The sequence below is a fragment of the Eublepharis macularius genome, chromosome 17 (assembly GCF_028583425.1).
Source record: "Eublepharis macularius isolate TG4126 chromosome 17, MPM_Emac_v1.0, whole genome shotgun sequence".
NCBI lineage: Eukaryota > Metazoa > Chordata > Lepidosauria > Squamata > Eublepharidae > Eublepharis > Eublepharis macularius.
Window position 1 is genome coordinate 31,572,371 of NC_072806.1, and position 18,627 is coordinate 31,590,997.

At 48.4% G+C, this 18,627-nt stretch overlaps 1 protein-coding gene across 2 annotated transcripts in view; it reads right to left on the reverse strand.

Moving 5' to 3' along the window:
* Positions 1-18,627, reverse strand: part of ULK2 (unc-51 like autophagy activating kinase 2) — an 81,277-nt gene that overhangs the window by 31,167 nt on the left and 31,483 nt on the right. For both annotated transcript variants that reach the window (XM_055001289.1, XM_055001288.1), the window contains exons 9-13: positions 12,929-12,987; positions 11,863-11,945; positions 1,607-1,657; positions 1,206-1,294; positions 424-595 (exon numbers count right to left, since the gene is read on the reverse strand). In XM_055001289.1, the coding sequence (XP_054857264.1) occupies positions 424-595; positions 1,206-1,294; positions 1,607-1,657; positions 11,863-11,945; positions 12,929-12,987 (454 nt within the window). The remainder of the gene's footprint in view (positions 1-423; positions 596-1,205; positions 1,295-1,606; positions 1,658-11,862; positions 11,946-12,928; positions 12,988-18,627) is intronic.

Sequence of the window (18,627 nt, forward strand, 5' to 3'; positions counted from 1 at the left end):
AAACCAGCTCCTCTTGAATATTTTGCTTTTATTACAATGAAGTTAACTGGGAGACGTGGCACGGAAAACCTGCGGGGAGGGAAGAGTCTCTTGCATGAGATTTTGCCCCAGGAATGCTTCTGCGCTGTGCTGCTGCTGTTCCAAGGGATACCTCTCTCTTCCCCTCTCCCAATTCGCCCCACCCATCGTGGCTAACCTTTTGAAATAAACTGCACAATCTTCACAAGAAGCAGCTCTTTGAAAAAGAAAGAAAGAAAGAAAACCAAAGTCACTCGACCCCCGCCCCCCACCCGAAGCCTCCCTACTCTTTCCCAGAAAATAAAGAGCACATTTGGAGTAAATATTTTTTTTTTTAAAATCACTGTTTCTCTCTCGAACTCCATCAACAGCTAAGAGGGGCACTCACAAACACCCAAGTCTTACATGATTGGTCGGCCGCGATGTTGTGCGGGACCAGGACGAAGTCATCGGTGTCACAAGAGGAGTTCTTGCTACTGGTGCTGGCGGAATCTTTGGAGACCTGAAGGTAGTTTGGAGGCCCCAAGGGAGGCGAAGAGAGGTTATCTTCCTGGATGTGCTGCATATCTGGGAGTGACTGAGGGGGAGGCAAGAAGTCAGGAGGCCCGAGAGGACTAAGGACACAGATCTCTGCTGAAAGCCTACTCGCAAGGGCCGTTGTGCTAGATACCTTACCTTTCCAGGTACCCACGACACCTTGTTACGTCCCCTAACTGGGAAGCCCTCCTCAACTCATACGCTAGTTTCCTCTCAGTACTAAACAGAAGTAGGTTCAGGACAGAAAAGTATAACTGTATCTTTTTTCTGTCGGCTTCTGCCCCCTCCCCGAATAAAATCCATCACGGTTTCCACTAGAAGAGGTGCCGCAGCTTTGGAAGCATGCAGTCTGTAGAAAGCATCCTCCGTTGTCTTTGCAAACAGACTGACATGGAGGTGAAAGGCATTCGACCCATGGTGGAAGCCAGGCTAACAAGTCGCAGGAGACAACAAGATAACACTGGCCCTAGTAGAAGAGAGGAATCGACAGAGCAGCCCCCACTGCTCGTCCCAAGCAGAACTGCCACTCAGTCCGAGCATTAAAAATTAAATGCACTTGGAAGACAACCTTGAGGAAACTGCTGGGCTCAGCAATGGTAGAAAGGGAGGCGTAGAGAACCCACCGTTTCCCAAATCAAGAGACTACTTACTGGGGGCGAAGCAAACCGGCAAGAGGGAGAGCTACTACAGGAACTGCCAGAAACGGATCCTGTGTATGTCGGCACCGGCACAGGGCAAGCTGAGCAGAGAAGGGGGGGATAATTACAAGGTTAGGCTAGATTCTGAGAAGTTACTGTTTCTACACATATTAACAAAAGCTGCAAAGACTTCCTAAATGTCTGTGTTTCCAGGTTCCAACACCCCCAAATGCAGCATAAAACAGGCTTTCAGCAACTCTTAACCCAACAGTTGCTGTGGGAAGAGGCAACATGCGATTTGCATTGCACCCTAAGATTTGGAGCAGAAGATCTGTTTGGAATTTTCATTTGTTTAAAAGAAATCAACTTGGGGGGGGGGGAGAAGGGAGACAAAGAAATAATTCCAGACTTACATTTTTTGACAGTCGAAACCTGATCAAGGAAAGGGTGGCCAAAGAAAGCATCTGCAGGGTAGAAAATGCAAACCACAAAATATATCAGCCTCCACAACTGCAGACGCAGCTAGGAGGTAAGGGACCGCTGCTCACACACAATCGATACCCTTCGCAGCCAGAACCTCAAAAAGCTTATGAAAGATTAAAGCCTTCCCATGTACGTGTTGCTATTATCCTTGGAAAGGAAGCACCATCCATCACTTTAAAGATGCAGCTAACCAAAGCAATCAGAGACAGGTACTTAAGAGTCCCTCGCTTTAAAAAAAAAGATAGTTTGGCTTTAGGTTGCTGAAAGTTCTGGACCGCATGACATTTCCGCACTTTTGCTAACAGACCAATAGAAGCAGCAAAACTTTGATAATGAGCACAGAAGAGATGTGGTGGTGCCTTTCGTGGCGCTGCACCATAGCAACAGCAGCTACTGCTCTGTCATTTTGTTTGGCATACAAAAGGGATTCTTTACAACTTGCCCTCCCCTTGCGACAAGTTTTTAAAGTTACAAGAACTCCCTCAAACTAGTGATGCTGATCTGACACAGTGGATGGAACACAGTTAAAAGAAAGCCAAGCAAGAAAAGACAACCGCACCGATCCAGAGTACTGGTTAACATGGGGCATTAGTGGAAAGGGGACAATGTGCAAGAGCAAAAGAATTTGTGCAAGGAAGCTGCAGGCATGGACAGGGAAGCTCTCTCTGCACTCCAGGCAAGGGGCCGTGCTTGTTAAAGCTCTGCTTTCCTAAAGCAGGTCACCAGCACAGGCTGTGACCCAGTGAAGGTTGCCTTCTTGTGTGTTGATTCGTTGCTGCTGATGTGTGTTTGTACCCCCTCTTGCCTTCCAACAATGATTTTTTTATTTAAAAAATGAGCTGTTTACTACCACCTGCTTTTTAAAAATGCGCCTCAAATATGTTCAGAAAGGTTTGTTTTGCATTTGATCTACAATTGCTTTTAATAAAGATTTCTTGCTAAAAACAATACAACGCTGCACTACATATGCACAGCGCTGGATTGTGACTAGCCTCATCCATTTTGTAAGGACATCAATTTGATGTTTAGCATGCTATACAAACACATCCATAGATTTAAAAAAATGACTGTCCATCCCAAGGAAACAGGTTTTCTGCATCCACTTCCACACTCTAGTTTCTCGGTGCTTTCATGGGAGCATAGAACACACACAGAAACCGGCCCTTTGGACAGGGATGGGTGAATTTCCTGACCTTTAAGAAGCCACATCCCAAATGGTTCTCATGGGTAGGGCCTGGAGCCAGAGATGTGCTAACAGCCAGCAGGGACCAACAGCTGAGCAACTCCCACAGCTGTGACCGAAGGACCCTGAACAGAGGAAGGTGTGGCGCTTCCCTCCCCTCCACCCCCAAAGATTATTTATAATCGGCCAGGAAAGATACCCAGATCCAAAGAACAGGGGTGTGGAAACGTTACAGCCTCCCATGCGCCACAACAGCCCCGTGTTTGTACACAGCCAATACTGATACGATCAGCAGCGAGGCTCAAAGATCTGAGCAAATAGTAGCTAACAGAGTACACGCATGAAGCTCGCCAGCTCGTGAGAGGTTTTATTCTCAGGGGAGGAACAGAACTAGCGCTGAGGATCAACAACTTTGACATTCCGGGCTGAACACGGTGTTCTGCAACCCAGGAGGGACTGTTCGAGCCCAGCTTAGCCCACCTCCTAAGGTCAGAACATGCTGTCCTGTGGCCAAGAGCAGAGCGCTAAAAGCCCGGAGGCAAACACAGCAAACCTGAAGGCGCTGCTGCTTCAAGGGGCTGCAGCCTCCTCTCGAGTTATTGATTAATTTCCACTCAGCCATCAACAGGAAGTGTTCCCAAATCCTCACACACACATCCAAATCCAGCCATCTTTAGTAAGATACGAAAGGAAAATGGGGGATTCTCATTCCAGCTTTCCAGGCCATTTCTGAAGCCCTCAGCATGATCTATAAGCTTTGCTGTCTTTCCAAATACATGAATTCTGGCCCCATTTTACAGGTGGAGAACTGAGGGTGAGGGAAATTTGGCCCAGGGGCAGTCAGCAAGTGTGCGGGGAACAAGGGCTCTCTTCGATCTTCCCTGTTTGGAGAACGTTTTCTGCACCAATCTGAGAGGTGAACAGACCCTTAAACGATATAGAGGGTTCTGGGGCATCTTTGGGGGCATACATACATTTCACACGGGGCACTGGCTATTCCGACTGAGCCTTATTAACACCCACATGGGTACGCACTAGAATACTGCTGTTTTCTTGGGGCTGCACATTGCAAGGGAAGACCAGCAGTGGTGATGTGAGCCATCTTCTCTGCCATCACTGATTTGCTCCGAGAGGCTTCCAAGAAACCTCAGGGTTTCCTGGAACGGAGCTTGAAAACCTCTGCCCTGGACAACTCTCTGCAACCTTAAACCAACCGGAAAGCAACAAAAGAAGCTCGCAGACCGAAGGGCTTTGAAGGACAAACAGATGGCCACAAATAGGGAGGGCACACACGACGAAGAGCCCATGCGCTACATTAATAGCGTGGGAACTGGATCTGGAAGGACCTGGCTTCCAAACCCCACCACAGGGCCTTGAAGCTTAGGAGGCGGCCTTGGACAAATCATTCTCTCTCTCTCTCACACACACACACACACACACTCTCAGGATAAAATGGGAAGGGGAAAACCCCATGCACGCCAGCTGGAAGCCCTGTCTCAGAAGGGGAGATTCAAAACACAACAGCTAAAAACAAAGCATGTCTATGCTATTGGGGCCTCTGAAGGAAAGCAGCAAATGTATCTGTGGAAAAGAAGGTCAGGGAAGAGAATGAATTTCTGGAAGTCCATGTGATCCAACGGAAGCCAGAAGGATGAAGCAAACCTCCCTCTTTCACAGGGAAAGCCCAGAGGCAGCAGCTGTAAGGAGACAGCAGGGAGGCGACATGCTTTTGGAAAGATTACATCCTGGTGCGTCGCTGCAGCATTTTCAACCACCACTACCCCAGTAACGAGCAATCTGGTCTCGTGAAGGCCTTTTAAATCAACGTACGCTAAGGGCAGATCTGCAAACAGCAGAGCAGGACCCCAATGAAAATCCAAGGATGCTGCAAGGGGAAAGGGAAAGGCAAGGGTGGGATTTTTAACATCTGCGTTAAAAGATTACATGTGAAAGAGAAGGCCATGAAACATTACTCTGAATTTTTTCAATTTCAGGGTCTGGGTTGTGTGCTAACCCCCCGCCCCCCAAAAGTTGTTAAAATTCTCCACCAAGAATTTGCAGCAAGAAAAGTCAGGTTTTGCAAACCATTCAAGTTCGGCAGAAAACTAAGCACATTTACAGGATACAATTGAAACTTACTTTGCACCATTTGTTCTCTTCTTTGGCAAAGAGCTATAAAACCCTGCCCCTCCCTCATTTGGCCCCTGAGATTCTGCTACGCACAGTCCACACCACCACCGAGTACACTTTTAAGGCTTCAAAACAAAATCCTATGGGGTAGTTCTATGTTTCTTCAATACATCGGTCTTAGAATTGCTTATACGTTATTCCAGCATTTCCTCAGCTCTGTACTGGGTTTCTGCTGGTTTTGAATCTTGGCAAATTTGCATTTATATACCCTTTTACACTGTTGATTGAAATGTTCTTGAAACTGACAGTACTGACTCACACTGTAATCCGCCTAGAGTCTCAATGAGAAAGGCGGACTATAAAAACATAAATAAATAAAAATAAAATCTCTCCCCAACCCCATGAAAGCTATGGTTGTTAAGATGCAGATATGACTTGTATGGTATGACTGCAGAATCTATACAGGCCTGGCCTTGATTCTCAAGAATTCTGGGCAGGCTTCCTTTCAAGTTCCCTATGCATGGAGGGGAGGCTGCTTCTGGGCATTTTCTCCCCCAACCCGTACTGCATCTTTGTCTTAGCCAGGCAGTAGAGCCTGACCCCCTCCCTCCAGTGTCTGTGCACACCTTCCCACAGGTACAGTGATGGTGCAAAGAGCAATTTCCTTTTGGGGGACGGTGGTTCTCATGATACCGAAGTTCTGATTCTTGGGCGCACAGGCATACATTCCTGCACGATCATTCTGTTAAGAAAGTGGGAAACACAACCTGCTCCATGAGGCATGTCCCTGGAGCCTGAGTTTTCAAAGATCGCAGCACTTTCTGGCAAACTTATCAGAGGCTCTGCTCAATTAGAAGATCTGTTGGCAGAAATGTTGTCTGAAAATACAATTTGCCTGTATTCATCTATCTTACCTCACTAGCCATGTTGTTGGGTACGTGACAGACGGAGTCAGCAGACCAAAGTAAGAGTGGGCTCTAGAACGCTCCGAGCAACTTCGGAACACGTTCTACAGATAAAACAAATATCTAGAAGCACTTTAAAGGCTAACATTTATTTCAATACGAGTTTTTGTGGGTCACAGCCTGCTTCATCAAATAGATGTGTGATGGAAAACAGTAGTGGGGAATTTTTTATAGGTGTGGGAGCCAATGCTTGGTGCGGATTACACTTTGAGCCTTTTCAAGTGTAAATCTCAGTGTAAGGAGACAGCTCTTGACGTAGCAAGTATGAGTCCCATTAAATCAACAAAACTAGTAGTTACACAAACTGGATGGTGAAAGAGGTCAGAGGTTCAAAAAGATAAGCAAATGGTTTAAGTGTAGATCGACTGCTATTAGTACAAGGTTAGTTTGATAAAGTAAGTTAAGAGCAGTTCTACAGATCTGTAGGGTTTCCTTGGCAGACAACCAGCAAGTGATGCCTTGAGAGCAGAGTTACAGAAACCCACTGAACTACTAGCTGGTCTGTTATCCACCCAGCTCTTTGCAAAGGTGTCTTCCAAGGTCCTCTTTGGCCTACTGAAGCTGTGCCATCTTCCAAGGTCAGGTTCAGTGCATAACTTTGTTTTATGTACCATGCCTAAGCAAAAGAGGAGGGAGATCCCAATCTTCTCCCTAGAAGATGCACTTGGCCAAGAGGGCAGGTGACATCCCAGCTAAGACGCAGCCCCAGTGACATTAGAACTGGACCTATGCTGGAAATGGTGAGCTGATCTCAACTGTGCAGGGAGTGAGGCTGCACTTGACCATTCTGGGGCAGACAGGTGAGGAAGAAATGAGCCAAGAGAGCTCTCAAAAGCCACTTAGCATGGCGCCTACAGCTGGTTGCCAAGTCAGAGGAGAGACTGTGTTGGGGGTACCTCCAGTGTGAAGCAACACAAGAGATCTGCCCCTTTGGGAGCATTAAGAAGAGAATGCTCTGGAGACATTGAAGGCACTGATGGACCAGTCTGGAGCCTACTCTTCTCCCCGGGGTGCCCTTTTGGGGGTGGTGAAGCCCCAAGTGGGCAACAGCCCCAAAGAACAAAGCTGTGAGGCCCAGCAACACGCAACGCCTTTCAATAATCAGTTCTCTAAGAAGTCTAAAAGATACTGGAAACTTTTTTGGGAATCAAAACTGCCACTGGAAATGCAAAACGGAGCAAAGGTTATCCCCTCCAGCTACTGGGAAAAAGCCAGGCAGAAGAAATGATCCTTTTCCCTGCTTTCTCTGCCAAAGGCTGCTAAGCATCAGCCCGTTAGCAACTGATCAAAACAAGGAATTTGTTAGAAACCTTCTCAACTAACAATCATCAGGGCCAGATAGACAACAAGCACTGACTGCTATTAATAGTCTGGGAAAGCTATTTTCAGAGTTCTTCCTTTTTGCTTTCTTCTTAAATCATTAACTTGCCAAATGCTGGGTTGCGTAAGAACTGGTCAGGCTTTTCTTTTTTCCCTCCTCTAGCCATGTAATCTACTTCTTAGAAATCCAGGATTATACAAGCAACAACTGTTTGTCGCCTAACATACACAGCCTGAAGTGTTCTGTTGATGGCTGCTGGGCATGGACCTGCCTGTGGGGCAACAATGGGACAAGCAAGAAGAAAAAAAGCATCCAACCACCCCTCTCCATTTCCTTAGACCTCACATAAAAACATACAAGAGGCTAAAAAGCCATCAAGACATCCATGTAACGAATGTTTAAGAATCCTAATCTAATCCTAAAAATCCTAATCCTAGAAATTAAGTATCCTTCTTGCTATGTCACACCAGGACATTGTTTGTGTCATAATTTCAAGCCACTGAATTCCAGAGAGCCCTGAGAGCTTTGCGGGAATTTTCTCCCCCCCCCGCCCCCCCCGGCCATCTTTCTGCAGAAAAGGGCAAAGAAGCATACAGAAAGCCGCCTCGTACTGAGTCCGGCCAGTACCTTCAGCCAAGTACAGCTCTTTTCTTGCCCTTCTAGCTCAGATTCTTCAACTGGAGATGTCAAGAATAGAAGCTGGGTTCCCCTGCATGCAACGCAAGCAGGATAAGAATGCAAGCTGGTCAGATCTGGGAGGTGTTTATTTCTATTCCTATCCATCACATTTGTTTGCCGTTCCTACTCCTCTACTGCAGTCACCACCCCATTGTAACCCCCGTAACAATCTTCAGGAGAAGACGATGCCGAGAGAGAGCAACTGGCTCAGGGTCAGCGAATGCCCTTACGGCTAAGCAGGGATTTGAACTCAGGTGCATCTTGACCCAAGCCTGACACACTATTCATGCACCACACTGTAATTAATCAGTGGAGCTTCATATTCTGCTTAAAACAGTCGCTTTGGCCTGCAACCTGTCATTATAGTCCACCTTTTTTACTGAGACTCAGGGCAGATTACAACTAAAACCAAAGTCATATGAACAGTGTGATACAAAGAACAACCCCCACCCCTGAGAATGCACTATAACATAAAGCCCCCCCTTCAGTTTTCTTTTTGTATTTATGTATGACAACAGTGTGGAAAACAGGTCTGTCGGCAGTTACTAGCCATGATCACTGTGTTGCCAGCCCCCCAATTTTCATCTACGTACCCCCCCTCCCAAATCAAGTTATCCCAAATTGTAATCAGAAATTAGCCCTTTAGGCTAACTATGGTTAACTCTCAGAGGGCAGGGAACTAAGCAATCCTGATTAACTTGGGTGCATCAGCCATGTTTTTGGTCACCCTTCCTGACTTCTCAGGCCATATGCTGCCTGAGAGAACCCATGTTTATTAAAACTGAGAAAGAACCCATGTTTATTAAAAGAGAGAACCCATGTTTATTAAAACTGAGAAAATGTATTGTCGAAGGCTTTCACGGCCGGAGAACGATGGTTGTTGGGGGTTTTCCGGGCTGTATTGCCGTGGTCTTGGCATTGTAGTTCCTGACGTTTCGCCAGCAGCTGTGGCTGGCATCTTCAGAGGTGTAGCACCAAAAGACAGAGATCTCTGTCTTTTGGTGCTACACCTCTGAAGATGCCAGCCACAGCTGCTGGCGAAACGTCAGGAACTACAATGCCAAGACCACGGCAATACAGCCCGGAAAACCCCCAACAACCAAAACTGAGAAACTTAAATCAGGCTGCACGCAGCAGGAAACACTGACCACCAAAAGAGAAGTAGCCAGGTTCGCTGGAGGCCTGGACACACTCTTTTGACAGTAGTTCTATTCTTTGGATTCCCGAAAGCTCAACAAAACGCAGGCTATGAGCTAAGCCACAAGTGACGCCTGACACAGGTTGGACACTTGTCAGTTTACCTCAAGTTTTGATGGGAAATGTAGGTGTCCTGGTTTTACAGCTTGGCTCTCCATTACAGCTGCAAGACCAGGATGCCTACATTTCCCATCAAAACTTGAGGGAAGCTGACAAGTGTCCAACCTGTGTCAGGCCTCACTTGTGGCTTGGCTCTAAGTTAAAAAGATTAAGGTTTGGTGGACAACAATTGACGTTCTGGGACTATCTAGGGATCTGCCTTACAATGCAGAGTTCTCTGGAAACCTAATCACAAGCGAGACCAGGGCCATCAGGCATCTCCTAGACTCTGTTAATCAGGGTTGCCACACATGTAACTCAATCACAGACTCAGGGAGGGCTATCAAGCCCTACCCAGCCTTTGTCCAACAGGCCCGAACTGGCCAGCTCTCAGGTAACTTAAATCACCCCAAGCTGACTTTTCCCCATACCTTTTCCCCATACTTCTTTCCTACAGGACATGATCAACCCTGCCCATATTTGGAGTTCTTTCCACCTTTCACTTCCTTAAAATCTAAACCCCCACTGTCCCAGAATTCCTGCCCCAAAGGTATGACTCAATGTCCAGACCTCAGTTTTCTGTCTTTGAACTGTTCCCTGGTAATCAATATATTCCCGGTTCCTTCCTGATTATTAACCCAACTCCCAAGCCATTCCTTTATTTTCTGTTGCAATCCTTTGAGTTCTGAAAAGAACACATGTTTACCCTATGGCTTCAAAATGCTATAACTATCCTGGATTCAGAGGCAGAAATTTGACTTTAATTCCTGGCTCCAACTGGACTGCAACTCAGACTCCCAACACAGAATCCTTCCTTTTTTCATCTTGATTTCTACAGAGACTAAGAAAGATCAAAATGGGGAGCAAAGAGAAACCTCTCTCCCCCTACTTTTCAACCTGCAGTGCGCTGCACAGAAAGCTGACATTTGGCTCCTCTCTGCTATTTAGGGCCTCATACCTGGACTACCCAACACTTTCTGACCCAACATACTCACTTCCCCTCTGTCCTGTTTCCCATTTTCCGCACTTACACTGCTAGCATAAATATAACTCCTACTCTGAACTGGAGTAGCTCTGGTTGATTTCTGGCTGTTGTGATGTTGTAGGAATGTGCTTTATGTCTGTTCCTTGATTTAGTATTGCTAGTATCTGCCTGGGATAAGTCCCCCCCCTCTAATATTGTACCAAATCCTGAAATAAACTCCGTATTTCTTTTTAAACCTTTAAATCTGGCCTGTCATTCTTTTTTCCTACTGAACATGCTACTTACAGACACCTGTAAATAAAAGATCTTTGTTTTCTGCTCCCTGTGCAAACATACAAGCTAATTTCCCTCGTCAGTCAAATGTATGTTCACATGTTTGCAGAGTCATGGTAACACACTAAGCGGAGCCTTCACAGGAACAGAAGAAAGTCCATACTTGGAGAGAGCTAATGTGGCATACTGCATAGGGAGCAGGGACTTGGTTCAAATCCCCCCTCTGCCATGAAAACCAGCAGGATGACCTTGGGTCAGCCTAACCCACCTCACAGTATTGTGAGAACAAGCTTGAAGGAGGGGAGTGTAAGGATCCTGGAACCCAGGAAGTTGGAGAGCTTCACAAATCCTTGACTAGAGCTCTTGGATATGCTTAGGGGGCCTGAGTGGCTGGGTTTCAGCATTCAGGGACGGGAGTGAGGGTCTCTAGGTTGTGACAGGGAGATCCAGGTATATCACTCTGAGCCTTTTTTACAGGAAGGATGACATTTAAAAAATGTAATGGACAGGGGTCATTTCGTAGAAAAATAGCTGGAGGAACTCATTAGCATAACTCATTTGCATATGCCACACCCCCTGACATCACCTATCCTGGCTGTTTTGGACCCAATCCTGGCCATTCAGGGCCGAAATTAGGCCCAAACTGGCAAAAAGGGGCTGAAAAGGGGCCCAAAATGGTCAGGATCAGGCCACTGCTGAGTGGGAGAGTGATCCACCACCTATCAGAGGCCCGATCTGGGCCGTTTTGGCCCCAATGTGACCTCTTTGGGGAACTGTCGGAACTGTGTTCTGGCACGTTCCCCCTCGAAATGAGCACTGGTAATGGATATTCTATCCAGGCCCCAGGAACATATAACTGTGGAAGAAACTCTGTCACCTTCATGTTCTCTTACGGCCCACAATATCTTCCTGGCTACTGCTGGAAAGAGAATGCTAGCTTTGATGACCTGTGGCCTAACCCAGCAAAGCAGTTCCTATATTTTGAGATCTTTCTCTCTTCTACTTTTAAAAGGGAGAGGCATCCCTGTGGTAACCTGACTTAGCATCTCAACCTACCAGCTCTGCAACCCATAGGTTTATGAATTTTTAACCTGCCATATGCTACCCATTTCCAGCCCCTCAAAATTTTTGCTTTGAACAGCTATGCCTGAAGATGACCTCCAGGTGACTAGAAAACATGTACACTCAGCATTTTGAACTAATCCTGTAAAAAGGATCACTTTAGTAGTTCTGCAGTACCACCAAAGTTTTTAAGAAAGCACCCCTAGATAACCTTATTATTCTGATCGTTGCATGTTAACCAGTTCGCACAGGGCAACAAAAAAGAACAACTGCAGGGGGAATGCTTTACTCACCAAAGTCCATTCTGTCTTTCTGATTTCTCTGAAGCAAGCCCAGTAACAAGTCAGCCAAGTAAGCTGATGTCTCCCTGGGAATACTGAACACAAAGGAAATGGAAATGTTAGAGCAGCTATATTTTTAACACTAAGTATTTATTGGCAACATTTATTGATAATAAGAGTAACAATAACACTTTTTAAAGCACATGCTGTTAATTAACTATGGAGGAAGGACCAACAGCAATAACCAGTGGTATTTGTGTAGTCACATCATGGTGGTTGATGCAGAATTTAAAATATTCTAGATTTGACTACTTAATAAACCAGTTTAATAAAGCCAGTTTGTTGTAGCGAGAGCCAGTTTGGTGTAGTGGTTAAGAGCATGGGACTCTAATCTGCAGAACCAGGTTTGATTCCCCCACTCCTCCGCTTGAAGCCAGCTGGGTGACCTTGGGCCAGTTACAGCTCTCTCAGAGCTCTCTCAGCCCCACCCACCTTGCTGTGGGGATAACAATAACATACTTTGTAAACCACTCTGAGTGGGTGTTAAGTTGTCTCAAAGGGCGGTATATTATTATTATTATTATTATTAGTAGTAGTAGTAGTAGTAGTAGTAGTAGTAGTAGTAGTAGTAGTATTAAAGCATGAGGGAGCTGTATTTGAATAGCCTTTGGTAGATTTGCTGCTTAGATTTTCCAGTGAATTCAAATAAGCCGTTTGTGAAATTAGTTGTGTAAAATGGAGTACTGATAACTTTGAGCTGGGAGAAGATTTTGTCCAAGATCAAGAAATCCCAGATCTTAAGATACCATTTTTTAACTGAGGGTATTTTTGAAAATCTTTTTCCAAAATGCTGCAACTAGGAATTTTGCAGCCGCTAAGAACAACAAAACGAGCTCTAATCTTATTTTGGGTATTGTTTTATGGTCAAACACTTCCAATTAAAAATGTAGATGTAATTATTCTTTTCAACAATTAAGAATACCAAGAAGACGTAAGACATGGAAGATGATCTGCAACAACTGGTATTCAAATCCTTGGATTCCCAGACATTACAAACTCCTCACAAAAATACACCCACCTAGGAATCAGGTTCCTGTTCTTCTCATAAAACATTCTTAGATCTTGAGGGCTGTTGGCCTGTAGAAGAAAGAAAATGCAATTTGCCAAAAAATATGTTTAAGCCACATATTTTCACAGCCATGGTTTACAACTAGCAAGGCTACATCCAGAACATACAGGTCTGCTCTGCTTCCTTCCCTCCACTTAGTTGTTTCCCCCTTCCCAGTGTTACATATGCTGCAATACAAACCATGGTTAATCAAAAATGTATGCCATAACCGTGGTTGTTAATGGTGAGGCTCATTCCCAAACATGTGCTCATTTACCTGCCCTCTCATACCTATTTTCCCCTTCCCATTGCTATCCATGGTTCCATGCTTCATGTACACCAAAACAAAACAGTTAATAAAAAAACAGGGTTAACATACCTGTAACTTATGTTCATCGAGTTCTTCTGTGCTGACACACATGGGGACTGCGCAGGCGCAGACCAGCCGCCGGAGAATTTTCTAGAGCTTCCATGGCTCCGAGGGGGCCGTTGATCGCGCGCCTCAGCGACCGTTTTCCCGCCTAAATGGTCACATGCTCCTCCAGCGACCAACGGCCCCCTTCCTTCAGTTCTCCTTTGCCGCCGCTTGACCAATACACTTAGCCGTAACACCTCAAAAACACCAATTTCCGTTACAGCCATCACATTGTCGTGCATTGGAATTCACAGCGGGGTAGGAGGGAGGGTTGTGTGTCAGCACAGAAGAACTCGATGAACATAAGTTACAGGTATGTTAACCCTGTTTTCATCTTTGTTCTTCTGTGCCTCCACTCATGGGAGTGTACCAAGCTTCACACAAAGAGGAAGGTGGGGTGAAGTCCAACACAATTTTATTGAACCACCAAGAACAACATAACACATATACAGTGCTACAAGCTGTGTAGAAATATATATATACGCACTCAGTATTCATCTAAGTATATACAGAAAAATATATACACATATATACATATATACACTACATTACCCAAGGGTACCCAGCAGGTATGTTAGTAACCACATCCAAGACACCCTTAGGAAAAAAGGGAGTGCAGAACAGCCATGGCCACAGATACATCCTGCTCTGCATTGACATCAATGGCGTAATGCCTGACAAAGGTGTCTGCAGAGGACCATGTGGCTGCTTTGCAAATGTTAACCAGGGGCACCCCCCTGAGGAGTGCCGAAGAGGATGCTTGGGACCGCGTGGAGTGGGCTCTAATAGGAAGCGGGCAAGCTACCCCTGCAAGGGAATAGGCCTTGCTAATGGCCGCCACAATCCACCTAGACAGGGTCTGTGAGGAAGCCCTGTTACCCTTGTCCTTGGCCCCAAAACATACAAACAGGTGAGGACTGAAGTGGAATCCCTTTGTCCTATCCAGGTAATAGGCTATGGCCCTCTTCAAGTCTAGGGAATGGAGGGCCTTTTCCCCTTTAGAGGAAGGTTGAGGAAAGAACGCAGGCAGTGAGATATCCTGCGAGAGGTGGAAGGCGGACACCACCTTGGGCAGAAAACCGAGGCTGGGACGCAGGACCACCTTGTTGGGATGAAACAAAAGGAAGGGAGGGTCAGACCGCAGCGCAGACAGCTCACTGACCCTTCTGGCTGACGTCACAGCCACCAAGAATGCCATCTTGTAAGATAATACATCCAAGGGGCACGTAGCCATTGGTTCAAATGGAAGCAACATTAGACGTGAGAGCACCAGGGACAGCGACCACTGAGGCACTGGCGCCGACACAGGTGGGTAAAGATTGAACATGCCCTTAAGGAACTGGCGGGATTGTGGGTGAGAAAAAACTGTAACACCCTCAACTCGGGTGTGAGCAGCAGATATAGCTGCCAGGTGGACCTTGAGGGAGGAAACCTTCAAGCCCAGGTCCCGCAGGTAGCACAAGTACTCGAATACAACCCCTAGGGGGCTCCTGTCAGGCACCACTCCTTTAGCAAGTGCCCAAAGTTCAAACCTGCGCCACTTGGCCGCATAAGCGCGCCTAGTGGATGGCCGACGAGCATTCAGGAGGACTCTCTGTACCTCATCAGTAAAGCCTACAGGGGAGGAACGATCCGCCAAGCCGTTAGATGCAGCTTCCTGGGATCGTGGTGGACTAGGCTCCCGTTCAGGAGAAGGTCTTGCCGAGGGGGCAGACTGACATAAGTCCGTTGGGACATCCGCAGGAGTTTCGGGAACCAAACCTGCCGCGGCCAAAAGGGGGCCACCAGGATGCAGTCCGTCCCGTCCTCCTCTATCTTGCACAGGACCCTGGGGATCAAGGGGAATGGAGGAAACATGTAGTGCAAGCCCTGCGTCCACGTAAACTGGAAGGCATCCCCAATAGAGAGGGGGTCGCTTCCCGCCCTGGAACAGAACGTGTGGGCCTTGGTGGTTGCCGCAGTGGCAAACACGTCTATCACCGGATGACCCCACATCTGAAAGATCGGCCCAATGCACTCTACGTTCAGTTCCCACTCGTGGTCCAGCAAAAGAACCCTGCTGAGGACATCTGCTCGGGCATTGTCTGACCCAGCCACGTGTATAGCACGGAGCGACACGCCATTCCTGATTGCCCACTGCCAAGTGAGCGTGGCCTCCCGGCACAGGGCCATGGACACTGTGCCCCCCTGCTGATTCACATAGTACATGGCAGTCGTGTTGTCCGTCTGCACCAACACCTGACGATTTCTCAGCAGTGCTGTAAGGGACACAAGTGCGAAACGAATGGCTCTTAATTCCAGCACATTAATATGGAGGGTCTTTTCCCTTTCAGACCAGACATCTTGTACACATACATCACCACAGTAAGCCCCCCATCCCAACAGAGAGGCATCAGTGGTAACCGTGACGTCATGGTGCTGATACCCAAAGGGGGTCCCTTTAAATAAATTGTCATCAGACAACCACCAGTCCAAAGAGGATAGGATGACTCTCGGGATGGAAAATTTGAGGGACGGAGGGTGCTGCTGAGCATCATACCTCCGCACAAACCAGTTCTGGAGAGGGCGCATACGCAGTCTAGCGAAGGGGACCACAGAGGTGGCCGCTGCCATATGCCCCAATAAGCACTGGATAGTGCGCACGGACTGGAAGCGGTTCCTTTTAAACATGGACACTAGACCCCTTAGGGACCGAGCCCTCTCCAAGGGGAGCAGAGCCTTACCCTCCACAGAGTCCAACAGTGCACCAATGTAGGAAACCTTGCAGCTGGGCACCAGTTCAGATTTTTCAAAGTTCACCAAGAGCCCCAGGCGTTGACAAGTGCTAAGTACTAAGCCAATGTCCTGCACCAGCCTAGACTCTGAATTAGCCACGATGAGCCAGTCATCGAGGTACGGAAAAATGGTACACCCCTCTTCCCTAAGGAAGGAGACCACAGGGGCCACACATTTAGTGAACACTCGTGGGGCAGTGGATAGGCCAAAGGGAAGCACCTTATACCGGAAAACCCTTTGCCGGTAAACGAAGCTCAGGTATTTCCTGTGCTCCTCCCGTATTCCCACGTGAAAATATGTGTCCTTCAAGTCCAGGACCGCAAACCAATCCCCTTGCTTCAGTAAGGCGATGACAGTCGCCAACGTAACCATCTTGAACTTGGTCACCTTGAGGAAGGCATTAAGGCCCCTCAGATCTAAAATGGGACGTAAGCCCCCATCCTTCTTGGGGACCAGGAAGAACCTAGAGAAGAACCCCCTTACAGAGTCCTCATAGGGCAATTCTTCCACAGCACCCTTGGCCAAGAGCGACACGATCTCCGCATCCAGCTCGGCCATAGTATTATTTACAGCTGTCAGGGGTGAACTGCACCTAGGCAGCTCAACAAATTCCAGCCCGTATCCCAGTTCAACAATAGTTAAGACCCATGAGTCAGATGTTATTGACTCCCACTCAGAGAGGAGTGGACTCAGTCTGTCCGAGAAGTTCGGGGATACGGCTGGCGCGACCCGTCAGTACTGCCTCACGGGGCCCTGCTGATCTCTCTGCTGGGCCGGTTGCTGTGACGGATGAGGCTTGAAGGGCCTACGCCTCCTCTGCTGCTGTGCGGGAGGGTAAGGCCGCTGCTGGTAGGCAGGATACTGTTGGTAGCCCGGCCGCTGTTGCTGGTATCTGCCCTGGAAGTGGTAAGGGCCGGACCGGGGAGCGTACCGTGGCCTGGAGGTGGGCTTGTCCGCAGGAGCCAGCCCCAAGGACCGCGCCGTCTGCCTGTCTTCTTTTTTCTTTTTCAGGGTCTCGTTGGTAGACTTGGAGAACAGCGAGTCCCCTTCAAAGGGCATGCTCTCCACCCTGGAACGCACCTCCTGGGAAAGGGCAGTAGACCGCAACCAGGAATGGCGCCTGAGGACCACCGCCGAAGCCATCCCTCTAGCAGCAGTGTCGGCAGCATGGCTCCCAGCATTCATTTGCTGTTTGGACAGCCTGACAGCCTCGGTTTGCAGCAAGGACACCACAGCCTTCTGCTCAGGTGGGAGGTCTCGAGTATAGGATGCCAACTTCTCCCATAGTAGAGCTGGTACCCTGCCATAATGGTCTGATAGTTGGCAATCCTCAGACCCAGTGAAGCGACTGTGTACTGGCGTCTACCGAGGGCATCAAGCTTCCTGCTCTCTTTATCGGCCGGCACAGAGGAATGGCCTGACCGTCCGGGATTGAATTCCTCAGTGACCAGAGAGGAAGGTGGAGGGTGCTTCACCAACGCCTGCCAGGTGCCCTGTTTTATTTTATACAGCTGCTCGATGCGCTTGGATGTTGGAGGCTGGTCACAGGGCACCTTCCACATCCTCTCCACTATCTCCTCTATACCCTCAAGCATGGGGAAGCCAATAGATGCCGGATTATCCCCGCAGATCCGCTTGAGGAGCTTGTCCTTGGTCTGGGGGACTGCCGAAGAGATGTCCATCTCGAGGGCCTGAGCCATCCTTGCCATCTGGTAGGAGTAGATGCGGAGGTCCTCGTACGGTGAACCCGTAGCTGGCACCAGATCGTCAGCCGGCGATGGCTCGGACCAGGACTCCGATTGGTAGTCGCCGAGGCTCTCCACATCGCCCTCCTCGGAACCGAGCTGGGATTCCTCACCCTGGGCTGGAGAGGGAAACCACGCTTGCTTCGACGTCGAAGGCCTCGGTTCCGACATGGAGAAACTGGCAGGTGTCCCTTCCCACTGGCAATGGTATGGCGAGGGAAGGAAGGAGGCTTGACGATGTCGGGACGCAGCGGACCGGACACTGTCCCTGGACCGACGTCGCTCACGACCGGCAGCAGGTGAAGATGGTCGGGCAGGAGATGGACGGCTCCGACGAGGTGACGGGCTCGGTTCTGACCCCGGCGACCGACGGGCAGGCGATGGTCGACTCCGACGGGACCGCGGGCTCGGCTCCGGCCCAGAAGAGAACTCCGCATGCACAGTCTCAAAGGCCATCGGATCCGGCACCGGCACGGAGACCTCCTCCGGTTCAGGGGAGGCCAGATGAGGGGAAGGCGTATGAGGAAGCACGATGACCTCCTCTTGAGGAGCGGGATGCGGCGACCGATGATGTTTGGTCTTCTTCTTCTTTTTTGCCGGTTCCGAAGAAGATCTCAGAACCGACGCGCTCCTCGCCTTCGAAGGGGACCTCTGCTTAGACCTCTTCGCCTTGACCGGGATCGAGCCAGTCGTCGGTTTCGACCGGGAACTCGGAACCAGGATCCTCGGTTCCG